At 49.3% G+C, this 13,094-nt stretch overlaps 1 protein-coding gene across 1 annotated transcript in view; it reads left to right on the top strand.

Moving 5' to 3' along the window:
* Positions 1-13,094, top strand: part of LOC104531053 (sodium- and chloride-dependent GABA transporter 1) — a 22,431-nt gene that overhangs the window by 8,692 nt on the left and 645 nt on the right. The window contains exons 4-13 of the mRNA XM_010175832.1: positions 1,493-1,602; positions 1,974-2,106; positions 3,487-3,621; positions 3,833-3,936; positions 4,103-4,227; positions 5,208-5,320; positions 8,958-9,089; positions 9,816-9,918; positions 10,340-10,440; positions 11,237-11,404. Of these exons, the coding sequence (XP_010174134.1) occupies positions 1,493-1,602; positions 1,974-2,106; positions 3,487-3,621; positions 3,833-3,936; positions 4,103-4,227; positions 5,208-5,320; positions 8,958-9,089; positions 9,816-9,918; positions 10,340-10,440; positions 11,237-11,404 (1,224 nt within the window). The remainder of the gene's footprint in view (positions 1-1,492; positions 1,603-1,973; positions 2,107-3,486; positions 3,622-3,832; positions 3,937-4,102; positions 4,228-5,207; positions 5,321-8,957; positions 9,090-9,815; positions 9,919-10,339; positions 10,441-11,236; positions 11,405-13,094) is intronic.

Raw genomic sequence — 13,094 nt, 5'->3', positions numbered from 1 at the left:
AAAGCTCATCCAGTTCCAACCCCCCTGCCAGCAGCAGGGACACCTTCCACTAGACCAGCTTGCTCAAAGCCTCATCCAACCTGGGCCTTGAATGTTTCCAGGGATGGGACTTCTACCACCTCTCTGGGCAACCTGGGCCAGTGTCTCGCCACCCTCATGGTGGTGAAAGCAACCCAGCTTGCCTTCTACAGTTTCTGTCTTCTGAAATTCAGAGGAAACGGAGCAGCCACAAAGCATCCCCCTGCCTGCCCCTCTCTGCAGCACCTCTGAAGTGCCAACATCAGAGGTTGAAGGGCTGCTGTGCGGTGCTGCTTGAACCGTCGCGTTTGCTTCAGTGCAATTAGCACAATGAAATCACCGGGTGGGTGCAGACAGCTTGGGTGGCCACCATGGCAACCTGCCCCTCCATAACCCTTCTCCTGCCAAGTCAGCGTGCACGTTAGGAGGTGTCATCTGCTGGAGTGAGCTGATTGAGATATGAGGTGAAGGCAGCACTGATGCCACAAAGCACTTAAAACCACAGATAATCTTTCTACAAGGGGGGGGTCTGTGTTCGTGGGTGAGTAGGAATGGGAACAAACATCTTAAAGCTTTATTGAGCTGGAACTTGAGGTCTTATCTGCAGAGAGAAACCCTCCAGAATAGCCCTTCTGCATTTCTCTACATGCACTGCACTCAGGGAAAGGAGGCTGCTGCACATGGAGATGTACCTGAGCCACCTTGGGCTCCTGTGGCAGGACACGGCGTGGGCGAGGTGTCCTGTGTGCTCACACAGCCCCTGACGCTGCCGTTTCATTGCTTGCAGCTCCAGAGCTGATTGTATTCAATCTGCTGCCGTCACACCGCTACCTACAGTGTAAACACCTCCCAGGAATCCCTTTGTCCTGCTTATAATCAAGACATGAAACAGTTACTACGCTTTAAATTTACTCCTGGGCTTCTGTCACAGCGGTTTGTTCATGTGGACAAGCCGTCAGTCCTCGTTCTCAACACTACGTTGCTTTTTAAGTATTGTAGTTGGGTAGGAATGAGAGAGGAGAAATAAATCAGGGTTTATTCTTGGTGTAGTAAAATCCAACCACTTGTTGAGTGAAGCTAGTCAAAAGCTGTAAGGATTCGAAACACAATATCCCCCAGTAGCTATTTTTATGAGCAGCTATTAATTACCAACAGTTAATTGGAAATGGCTTTCTCTCTGGGGAATTGCTAAGGTTTTCTGAGAGCTACAGCATTGTCCTAATCACGTCATGATATTGTTTCCTGGAAAATCCATGTGACCATTTCTCATTATTTTTTGCAAATGGTTTCATGCTTTGGGTGCAAGGTTTCATGCCCATCAGAGGAGCCACCCATCCTCTTTGCCAAAAAAACCCTAAAAATAAAAAACACCAAAAAAAGGGGGTTTCAGTTTAAATAAAGACAAATTCTGCCTCTTGCCACTGCCATCTGCAGAGGGTGCATTCATGATAACCCTGCTCTTGTGCCAACGCAGGACCTGCCCTGGCAGAGCTGTGGGAACACCTGGAACACCGACCGCTGCTTCTCCAACTACTCCCTGAGCGACACCACCAACCTCACCAGTGCCGTCACCGAGTTCTGGGAGTACGTCCCCAGCCTGCCTACACCAGGTTTCTCCCCTTCGCCGTGGCCATCACACCAGCTCACCGGGGCTGTGGCACCTTTCCTGGGACAGCCTTGGCAGGAGGGGGGGTCAGAGCCAACCATTGGCCCCCGGGTGGGCATGGGCGTGGGGTGCGTTGTGCAGCCGCAGGTCAGATGGATAGAGGGGATGACAGCCCCTCCACCTCTCCTTCCTTTATCCCATGACCATGAGCCTCAGCTCCCTTTAGGGTTTTGTGGGTTCTCATGCTTGTTTGCACCTGGACCTTTCCCCTCCATCCACCTCCGGGATCTCCAGACCCTCAGTCCCCAAGGGCTGGATTTCACCTTAACACAACCTCTCCCACTCTTAGGAGGAACATGCACCAGATGTCCGGGAGCCTGGGGGAGCCTGGCACTATCCGTTGGCCCCTGGCTGGCACGCTGGCCCTAGCCTGGCTGCTGGTCTACTTCTCCATCTGGAAGGGCGTGGAGTGGACGGGCAAGGTATGGCACCAGGACCAGGTGTTTCGGTGCTGCCTCGCGTTGCCGCGCTTGGGTCTCGGCTGTTGAAATGTCCCCTTGGACTCAATTTTGTTTGAGTGGCTGTAACTGAGGTTATGATGTTTCAAGGTAGGTGGTGAGACAGTGTCCCAGGTTGGCCAGAGAAGTTGTGTCTGCTTCTCCCTGGAAGTGTTTGTGGCCAGGTTGGATGAGGCTTTGAGCAACCTGGTCTATTGGAAGGTGTCCCTGCTGCTGGCAGGGGGGTTGGGACTGGATGAGCTTTAAGGTCCCTTCCAACCCAAACCATTCCCTGATTCTATAAGGTAGAATCATGGTAGATGCTATTAAACTTCTGACATTTGCCTTTCATGGTTGTAAAAATTGCTACTGCATTTATGGTAATTTTCATCCTGAATTCAGAGAACTCTTCCCCGTAAAGTCATGGTCTGAGCACTTAGTCTCTCTGAAGGACTTGGGAACAGATTTTTGGAGATTACTTATATTTCCCACCTTCTGGACTTCCCCCTTTTGAAAATCATGGTGCTGGTGGGAAAAAAAAAACAAACAACCTCCTCACCTTCTTTGCAAATTTTCTTGCTGCCCTTTAGGGATTGGTGGGAGACCTGCAGATCAGAAGCAGGTTGTTATTCACTACGTAGCATTTCAGGCTAGCACAGCAGAAAGGTAATTGCTTAGCTGAGTGAAACAGCGATGCTGAGATACTGAGCTGTGTTATTTAGAGCACAGCATGGTGTAGGGGGAACAATATTATGAAAGGAATCATCTAGAGGAGAGATCAGAAAGAAGCACTCCAGGCGTAGGTCACCTAAGATGTTAACTTCACTGGTGGCTCTCAAGCAGATTCTATTTGTGTGGCCACAGCAAAGCCACGGTGATTCCTGGTACAGACCCTGTGACGAGGGATGGCACGTACCTGCCAGTCCTGGAAACAGTGTTGAAAAACAAGTGGTGGTGTCAAGACGACTCATGTTGCTTGACGCATTGGACCAGAGAAACACCAGCTTTAGCTCTGCAAAATAAGGATGTGATGACTTAAAGGGATTACTTCTGGGGACTAAATTTATCCCTGTGCAATTCCCCTGTCTTTGGGCAATTCATCCATACTTCAGCGTGCTACTTTTGCGATGAGGGCGTTCTTGCGTGTCATTGGCAGAGAGAAACCTCAAACATTAGCCAGAAATGTTACTAGAATGGGAATGAGAGGCAGAAAACCCAAGGAAATGCTGCCCAAAAAAGTCATGTGCAGGGAGCCCATGTCCTCCTCCTCACAGGGACACACGCCGGACCCCATGCCACCATGGGCAGGAGACCTCCTGGGCACTGGTGGGCTGAGGGGTTTCTCTCCCATGATATCTTTCACAGGTGGTGTATTTCTCGGCCACCTACCCCTACTTCATGCTCTTCATCCTCTTCTTCCGGGGAGTCACGCTGCCGGGAGCCAAGGAGGGGATCCTCTTCTACCTCACACCTGACTTCAGGAAGCTCTCCGACTCCGAGGTTCGTGAGGAAAGCTCTTACCTCCTGCCTGTCTCTGCATTAGCCTTCCTTAGGCACTTCCCTTGAATATTTCAAGTGTTAAAAATGCCTTATTTCATTAACTGTCCCAGGGCTGGTGGTTTGTCCTCAATCTGGTGTCTCAGAGAAAGGGGGATGTGGTGGCGTTGGCATGGGGAGGAAGATGGACTCAAAACCATCTGCTTCTCCACAGGTCTGGATGGATGCAGCCACGCAGATCTTCTTCTCTTATGGCCTGGGGCTGGGGTCCCTGATTGCACTGGGGAGCTACAACACTTTCCACAACAACGTCTACAGGTCTGTTGGGTTTTTTCCAGCCTCCTGTGTGGTGGGGAGTGCTCATGGGTGAGGGAGGCGGTCAGGGTGAGTCTGGGGTGCCTGATCTTTGTTTATCCCACCCTTCACTCCTGGCCTCTTGATAGGGACCTGCAGGTGGTTTCTTTTCTCTCGTTCTCTCTTCTAGAGACTCCATTATTGTCTGCTGTATCAACTCCACCACAAGCATATTTGCCGGATTTGTTATTTTCTCTATCGTTGGCTTCATGTCGCATGTCACAAAGAAGTCCATCTCAGAGCTGGCCTCCTCAGGTAAGGAGAAACCCAGGCTCAAAGGCAACAGCAACCTTTGAGAGCAGTTTGTCAGTGAGCACGGGAAGCTCCCAGGCCTTTCCTGACCAGGATCCAGGTGTGAAGCCCTCCCATGGGATGGGTCTCAGGTACCTGTGGCTGATATTCATCACACTCTGGTTGCAAGGGACATCTCCGCTTGCTTTTAATGTTCACCTTCTTTTAATGTTGAAGTTTTGCAGTGAAATCCCCCTCCCTGGATGTGTCCCCCTCCCTGGAAGTGCTGAAGGCCAGGTTGGATGAGGCTTTGAGCAACCTGGTCTAGTGGAAGGTGTCCCTGCTGCTGGCAGGGGGGTTGGAACTGGAGGAGCTTTAAGGTCCCTTCCACCCAAAACCAGCCTGTGGTTCTATGAAATATTTAGGCCATGTGTTGTCTGAAACCTTCCTACAGAGAATAGACACTGCCTATGTTTTCAGTAGACGTGATAGAAATTCAGAGTCACGTTTCCATGCAAAATTTTGAAACGGTCATCTCAGAATAAGTTTTTAACCAAGATGGGACTGTGTCTTTTTTGCACAGACATATTTTGAAAGTGCAATCTTCCTGGAGGAAGCTTTTATCTCAAGGAATAGCATTTTGTGATGGAAAAAAAAAAAAAAAAAAAGCCATCAGAAAAGTCATAACCAGCCCTGAATACCAGTTTATTTTTCTAGTAAAGTGCTCCAGCTCCATTTGGTAGCTGTAATTTGATGACTTTCTTGCTTGCAGGAATAGAAAAGGCCAAGCATTTCTCCAGTCATTCCTCCCTCCCCATCCTACCCCTGGGTACCCACCAGGGTGGTGTGTCGTGGGCAAAGACTCAGGTGTTCCTAGTTCCTATATTAAATACCTCCAACCCTTGCCTGGGATTGTTGTCTCTCTGTTCAGCTGTGGCCCTTCACCCAGACTTCCCATCAAATGCTTTATGAAGATGGGCTCATCCCTCTTTTCATTACCACAGGTCCTGGACTGGCTTTCCTCGCCTACCCACAGGTGGTCACAGAGCTGCCCCTGTCCCCTCTCTGGTCCATCCTCTTCTTCTCCATGCTGATGATGTTGGGTCTGGATAGTCAGGTGAGATGACCCAGGGACAGAGTAGGGTAAGATATGATGATTATCTTCAGATACGATGCTGGTGTCCCCTTCTGCACCTTCGGGCAATGCTGAGTGGGGTCTTTTCTTACTCTTAATACAACTGCATGAATCAAAGTCCCCTGTGTGGCCACCGCCTCTGCATTCTTCCCTAAGGTGGGCAGATACTGCAAGTTTGGTGGTACCTGATCCACTACTCAATGCACCCAGGGGATAGGAGAGAGAACTGGGGGGCAAGGAGAAGGAGACTCCTAGGGGAAGAGAACAACAATTACATCATTGATGTAAAAGAAAACTTTAAATAATAATGATATTCAAATAATAATAATAGTAATAAGATATGCAAATGAGTAATAACACAGTGCAACTGCTCAGCACCCGCCGACCAAGCCCGGCCCGTTCCCAGATCACGATCCCGCAGGAGCCACAATCCCGACCCGAAACCGCAATCCCGGGAGAGCCAGAGCCCGAGCCAAAGCCAGAGAGAGCAAGAGAGGAAGAGCCCCTCATGGATCTCCTGCCCATGGGGGACAGGAGATGGAACAGCCCCTTGGCAGAGCCCAATGCCCATGGAGCTGATCCATTGCAATATTCCTCACCCCTGAGATCTCAGCACCTGCAGATTAGCAAAACACAGAGTCCTTCAACTTCCAGAGACAACTGGAAACATTAGTATGTTACCAACCTTCATCTCCTACCAAACCCCAGCTGAACCCAAACCCCAGCGCTGTTCCAGCTGCTGAACAGACCCAGCTCTGGCCCGGGCAATAACAAAAGTGGCTCTGAGCAGAGCAGGAGCACCCTGTCCCGGTTTGCAGGTGAGCAGGGACAGACCCTGGCAGCAGGACGGAGCCGTGTGCCTGGGTACCCTGACTGCTTTGCCATTAGATAAGGTACAAAGTATTTGATGGGGAAGCAGCCGGATGGAGCAAAAGGTCTCTGCCCTGTCCCTCTCAGAGCCCTCAAAACAACAACAACAAACGATGGTCTCTGTATTTTTACAAGCAGTAATACTTTTTTTCTGATAATTCAGCACAGAAGTAGCTCCCCAGGGAAGCAGTCACTTGCACTGTGACTCCTTTTTGAGCTCATCAAAATCAAAGGCTCCTTCCAAAGCCTGTGCTTGGTCTGTCACATCCTCCCCAGTGCCCATGTGCTCCTTCCTTACAGTGCAAACAAACCACGGGTCCAAAATGGATGTTCTCTTGGATTACAGGTAGTGCTCATAATCCCAAATCTAGTTTATAATCAGTCTCAGACTTATTCCTGAAATGTCACACCTGCTTTCCAGGAAAATCTAATCAACCCAATCTGGTTTTCAGTTCCAGTACACTCATTGTAAAGCTCACATCTGCATTACCACAGACATTATTTGGCAGCTAATTTCAAACAAAACAACTAGATGTTCCAAAAGAAGCTACATTTACAGAGAGAAAAAAAAATACTCTGCATGGATTATTCACTCAGGGCTGGTAAATAGTTCAAGACATGACAACGAGCCCTCTAAGCACCGTGTGGAATTTATTTGCTACATTTGCTTCTGAAATACCACTTGAAATTCTCCGAGTCCCTTCTGACAGTGAGTCTCGGAGGGCAGGAAGTCCATGGGGGGCTATCATTGCCTGGAGGAGGAGAAGGAGGAGGAGGAGGAGGAGGAGGAAGCATCAAAAAGAAAACAAGCTTTTTTTTTAAAAAAAAAAAAGCACTGAAAATACATGTGAAGAAGCTTTCTGATTGCGCGATGGACTCTGATTCAATCAAACACACCATTAGATTGGATCTGAGGAAAAACTTCTTCACCCAAAGGTCAGTCAGGCACTGGAACAGGCTGCCCAGGGGGATGCTGGAGTCACCTTCCCTGGTGGGATTTAACAGATGGGCAGATGAGGTGCTGAGGGACATGGGTTAGAGGTGGGATTGGCAGTGTTGGGTTTATGGTTGGCTGAGATCTCCCTTTGCAATGCAGAGACAAGCCCCAGCCCCATAATGATGGTGGGAGTGGGTCCACCTGGGTCACAGAATCCCAGAGTGGCAGGTTGGGAGGGACCTCAGGAGATCATCCAGTCCAACCCCCCTGCCAAAGCAGGTTCCCTACAGCAGGTTGCACAGGAAAATTCATTCCCTTTGACTGCAACTCTTCTGCAGATGCAGCACGGGCACATTCTCTGCCAGGGTCCTCGTTGCATCTGCAGCTACTTGAAGAGGATGGAATGACCTATATTGACAGACACACGCCTCCCTCCTGTGCCCCCCTTGCTGCTCGTGTGCCTTCATGTTCCCTCTGCCTCTGATCCATCCAGCCTTTAGCTCTCATGAGTCTAGACCTTCTTGCATAATATGCTAATGCTTTCTTTTAACCTACCAGTTTCCAGGTCAGATGATTTTTTTTCTCCCCAAGGGATCTAGCAAGCCTTGTGAGTGCAAGCCTGCCTCTATCTCATGTGAAGCCATCTCTCAGAGGTTTTTCATGAGGAATTCCAGCTGCCAGCAGTGAGATCCACTCTTCTCATCTGGTAGCTGTGGTCAAACCCCCCGTAGGTCCCAGTCTGGGAGCTCTGCACAGCAGAGGGGATAGCAAGATCTTGACAGTGAGAGTGGATAGGAGACAGACTTTCATTCAGACCAAGGTGCCACCTATATGGACTTCCAAGCCCAAATTGTTGGACACAGCAGCTTGCATAATGATTAAGCCCTTAAAGGGGAAAAAATAGTGAAAGAGAAAATCTGTAGGAGAGAAACAATATCATGGGATGAGGAAGGCATGAGGAAGAACAGAATCCATGCTAAAAATTGTGGCATTTGGTGAGAAAAATTAAACTTTTTGGACTGAAGTGTGCATGCACGTGGGAGGTGTGCACGTGTGTCCCCCCCGTATGCACAAGTGCACTCACAGGGTAAGGGTGAGACCAGGAGGCAATGACAATGACCAGCCCCTCATCACTCCTGAAAGCAGCAGGAAATGGCTCTAAACTGAAAGGGGGCAGGTTTAGATTAGACATTAGGTAGAAATTCTTTGGTGTGAGGGTGGTGAGCCAGTGTCCCAGGTTGTCCAGAGAAGCTGTGGCTGCTCCTCCCTGGAAGTGTTGAAGGCCAGGCTGGATGAGGCTTTGAGCAACCTGGTCTAGTGGAAGGTGTCCCTGCTGCTGGCAGGGGGGTTGGAACTGGATGAGCTTTAAGGTCCCTTCCAACCCAAACCAGTCTGGGATTCTGTGATTCTGTGAAGCAAGGTCCTGCACGTGTCCCAGCAGCAGACAGCCCATTGCTGTGACAGAGAGCCTGACAGCACTGGGGAGCAGGGCAGCTGTTGGGAGGCCCTCCAGAGTTCAGAGGAAGAAAGAAGAGGCTTCCCATGGGAGGCAGAAAGTGGAGAGTTATCTCAGCTAATTTTAGGTATTTAACCCTGGTGCTTTTAGCTCCCTCTATATTCAGTGGAGGGAGAGAGGCATTTTCAGAAGGTGGTTTGGACCAACTTTGTGCAGAGGTGCCTCCTTCTGTTCTAGTGTCTGCAGAGAGCACTCAAAGCAACGAGGATGATAACATTGGAGTTTAATGTTGGAGGTGATGATGGTAGGCTGATGATACTTAGGTATGTGTCTTTGGTGTATACCTTTTCCCATAGTTCTGCACTGTGGAAGGCTTCATCACAGCCCTGATCGATGAGTATCCTCATGTCCTGAGAGCCAGGAAGAAGATCTTCATTGCAGTAGTCTGTTTCATCTCTTATCTCATTGGATTCTCCAACATCACCCAGGTACAGAGAGCCGTGCTGGTACCTCCATTCACAACACCTTTCTAGTCACTCTGGCTTAACACAGCAACACCAAAAGCTGTGGGAGAAGTGACAGCATCCCTAGGAGCTATCCTAATGCTGTAGAAATGGGCTTACCCACCACTGCCACATTTCAAGTGACTTCAGATGCCTCCATAATTTTTACCATCACCCTGTTGTCAGTCTGGCTCACTCTTTTGCTTATTTGCAATACAGGCTAAAGCCAACAGAGCCCAAGCTAATGGAATGCTTAGTGCAAGGGGTTAAGGTAACCTAAAGAAGAGCAGTCTGTTGGGGGTTGAAGCCAAGGTTCACATGTATGGAAATCAGGGCTGAATGGTCTGGAGACCATTTGTAGAGCAGGGTAGGTCCATGAGGAGGCAAGGCAGCAAAATTCCTGGGCGGGGCAGAACAAACTAAATTAAGAGACTTCATCTAAACCAGAGAAAAATAAGAAATCCTGGTGGATCCCTGCTTATCTCCTCACCCTTGGCCATGCCTGAACAGGTTGGCTAATTGTCTGCAAGAGCACATCAGTTTTGCCACTGGGAATCAGGCTCCAGTGGAATCATTGCACCACTGGCTCTACTGTCCAAGGAAATTAACATTAAAGCCAGCAGACACAGAGAGCAGCAACCCAAGCAGCCGGCTGATATTATCAACCTTAATCTATAACTAAACTCCTTCACCCTGGTTTTGTCTCCTCAGGGTGGCATTTATGTCTTCAAGCTGTTCGATTACTACTCAGCCAGTGGCATGTGTCTTCTCTTTCTTGTCTTCTTTGAGACCATCTCAATCTCTTGGTGTTATGGTAAGCACACAAGACCTTGTTTCTTTGTTTTCTCCACGGGCACGGTGAGTTATGTCAGAAGCCTCCCACAGTGAAGCCAGTGAAAACTTTGCCACTGAAAATATCTTCATCTGATAAGTCCAGAAAATCAAGAGCAAGAGAGTGTCATGTCACTTCCCCAGGCCACCACAAAGCTCTCTGCACAAAATGGCAGATGCCTAGGGTCCTGCCCTCTGGTCCATCAAGAGGACACCAGGAACATGGAAGCTTCTAACACAAATCTGCTTTCATGTCCCTATACCCCAGCCCCTCCAGATAATGCTTCTCCTGCCACAGCATCATCACCCTCTTGCTGTGGCTGGCCTGCCCTGTGTGATGGGAAGAGGTGATGACCATGGTGCTGAGATGGGATGTTTTTTTCCACACTCATTTCTTCTTGTAGGTGTGAACAGATTTTACAGGAACATTGAAGAAATGATTGGCTACAAACCTTGTATCTGGTGGAAGATCTGCTGGGCTTTCTTCACTCCTCTTGTCTGCCTGGTAAGAACAGAGGCATCTTACCTACAGGAGTGGATCCAGAAGGACCTCTTCTTTTGGATGGGTTGTAAGGGAAACACTATGTTCTCAACCCACTATAGGTCTGGTACAAGGTGGTTTTAGGCAGACCTGAGATGGATAAACCAATACAGGAGCCTCTTTCACTCTGCCTGCTGGAAAACACCTGTAAGAAAAACTCTAGGTGATGATTTATTCTAAATAAAGCCATCAGTCCTTCGTTCTTCTTTCTGAGATGCCAAAAGAGAAGCGAATAATTAAACTGTTTTAAAAAGCTACTATTGGTTCTGGTGGAGACTCTCAGCTCCTCCAGCTCCAGCCTCGGCCCCTGATAGGCTTGTGAGAGCACAAGACATCAGTAAATGTAGTATAACTGACTGCAGAGCAAGTTAGCCATTCCTGGCTCCTGCACTTCCAGCAGACATACAGGGAATGCCAGGAGAAGGCCATTGATAGGAAGATGAAGACTCCAGAGGCCATCTGTGAGGCTGCTGTTGACTTGCTGAGGAGCTGGTGTGGGGACAGTGCTTGTCTGAGTAGTCTGGTGAAGAAGGAAATAATGGGGATCCCAGTTCCAGCTATTTACACAGGACAATCAGGGGAGAAATGACTGAAAATTGCCAGTTGGTGGGCTGAGAGCAATTAGACTAGTTTAAGGAGCTGTTAGTTTCTGTAAGACTCTTGGGATCTCAGAGGACAGTGAAGGAAAAAATGGATGGATGGATAGGTGGCCCCTGATTTTGCACACCTTCACCCACAACGGCTGGTACTCTTTTCCCAGGGTGTGTTCTTCTTCAGCGTGGTGGAAATGACCCCTCCGACACTGGGAAAATACATCTATCCTACATGGGGACAAGGCATTGGTTGGCTCATGGCTTTGTCCTCCATGATACTGATTCCAGGATATATGCTCTACTGTTTCTTCACCTCAACGGGGACCTTCCGGCAGGTATGAATGTCTTCACCACTCCTCTTCTGCTCTGTGCTTAAGTGTAAACCCCTCACTGAACTAAATCTAAGGAGAACCAAGAAGACTCTGCTCTGACAAAGTCCGGTCAGTGCTGCAGGAGCTCTGCACACCCTCTCCTCCAGGAGGTCTCCAATCAGCCCCAGCACACTGAATGGCCCCTGGTGACCTGGGCTCACTGGAGAGGAGTTACTGGCACAATTGAGCACCAACATCTCTAAATGTCTGGGAGCACTGTTGGGCAGCACACGGCTGGCTGTGTCTGGCCAAGTGGGTAGACCTTCAGGTAGTCAGTCTTTCCTTAGGTCAATCTGTTGTCCCTCACTGAGCCAGTGGCTGGTGTGCACCCTCCTTGTCCCACTCTAACATCACCCACCCACACCAGGAGACCAAGATCTCAGGCACTGGAACAGGTTGCCCAAGGCAGTGGTGGAGTCCCCATCCCTGGAGGGATTTAAAAGATGGGTAGGTGAGGTGCTCAGAGATCTGGTTTAGCAGTGGACAGGTACGGTTGGACTTGATGATCTCAAAGGTCTTTTCCAACCAAAGGATTTTCTGATCCCCTCCTCCCCACTGCCCATAGAGCCAGGAGCAAGCAGCAGATAGCAGCAGGAAGAACAGAGCCTCCTTTGTGTGTCTGTCGGCATCAGACAGAGAGAATTTTGGGCCTCTTATATGCACAGATCCTGGATTAGTTTGTAATAGAGCTGGAGCTGGAGGGAAATTAGATGCCAATGCTGAATAAAATGGTTTTGACAGACAGGAAAGATTAAAAGTCATTTTGATCCTACTGAGCATGAATGTGAGGGGGAGAAAAAGAAAATAAAAAAGACCATGAATGACAGAAGCAGCTCAGTGAACATTCCAGGGACTTCACCCAGCAACAGCCACTTTCAGCAGTATTGGAGAGTAGCAGCTTGTTTCCCTTTGCTGGAAAAAGCTTCTTCCTGACTCAGTGATGTCTATTCAGGTCAGGCTCAATCCTCCTCTGCCTTCCTTTCTGCAGCTTACAGCATCCGTCCCTCCCTGACAGGCAAAAGTGATTCATTCTCCTTCATCACTCAGTCCACACGCCTCCAGGACTGACTTGCCCCTCCAGATTTTCCTGAGTTCTTGCTTCACTTGGCTCTGCAGGTTTCGTTTGATCAGCTCAGGGTGACAGGAATCGCTGCTGGTGCACAGGTTTGTGCAGAGGGACTGCTCTGATCTTACGAGGAACGGCTGAGGGAACTGGGGGTGTTGAACCTGGAGAAAAGGAGGCTGAGGGGAGACCTTGTGGCTCTGTGCAAGTCCCTTGGAGGAGGGTGGAGAGAGGTGGGGGTGGGTCTGTTCAACCAAGGCCCAAGGGACAGGACAAGAGGAAATGGGCTCCAGTTGTGGCCAGGGCAGTTGAGATGGGATGTGAGGAAGAATTTCTTTGCTGAAAGGGTTCTGAGGCATTGGAAGGGGTTGCCCAGGGCAGTGGTGGAGTCCCCATCCCTGGAGGGATTTAAAAGATGGGTAGTTGAGGTGTTCAGAGATCTGGTTTGGTAGTGGACAGGTACGGTTGGACTCGATGATCTCAAAGGTCTTTTCCAACCAAACCGAATCACAGAATCCCAGCATGGTGGGGTTGGAAGGGACCTCAGGAGATCATCCAGTCCAACCCCCCTGCCAAAGCAGGTTCCCTACA

This window comes from Antrostomus carolinensis, unplaced genomic scaffold (assembly GCF_000700745.2).
Source record: "Antrostomus carolinensis isolate BGI_N321 unplaced genomic scaffold, ASM70074v2 scaffold2609, whole genome shotgun sequence".
NCBI lineage: Eukaryota > Metazoa > Chordata > Aves > Caprimulgiformes > Caprimulgidae > Antrostomus > Antrostomus carolinensis.
Note: the sequence above shows the minus strand (reverse complement) of the source record. Positions and strands in the feature narration are given on the sequence as shown.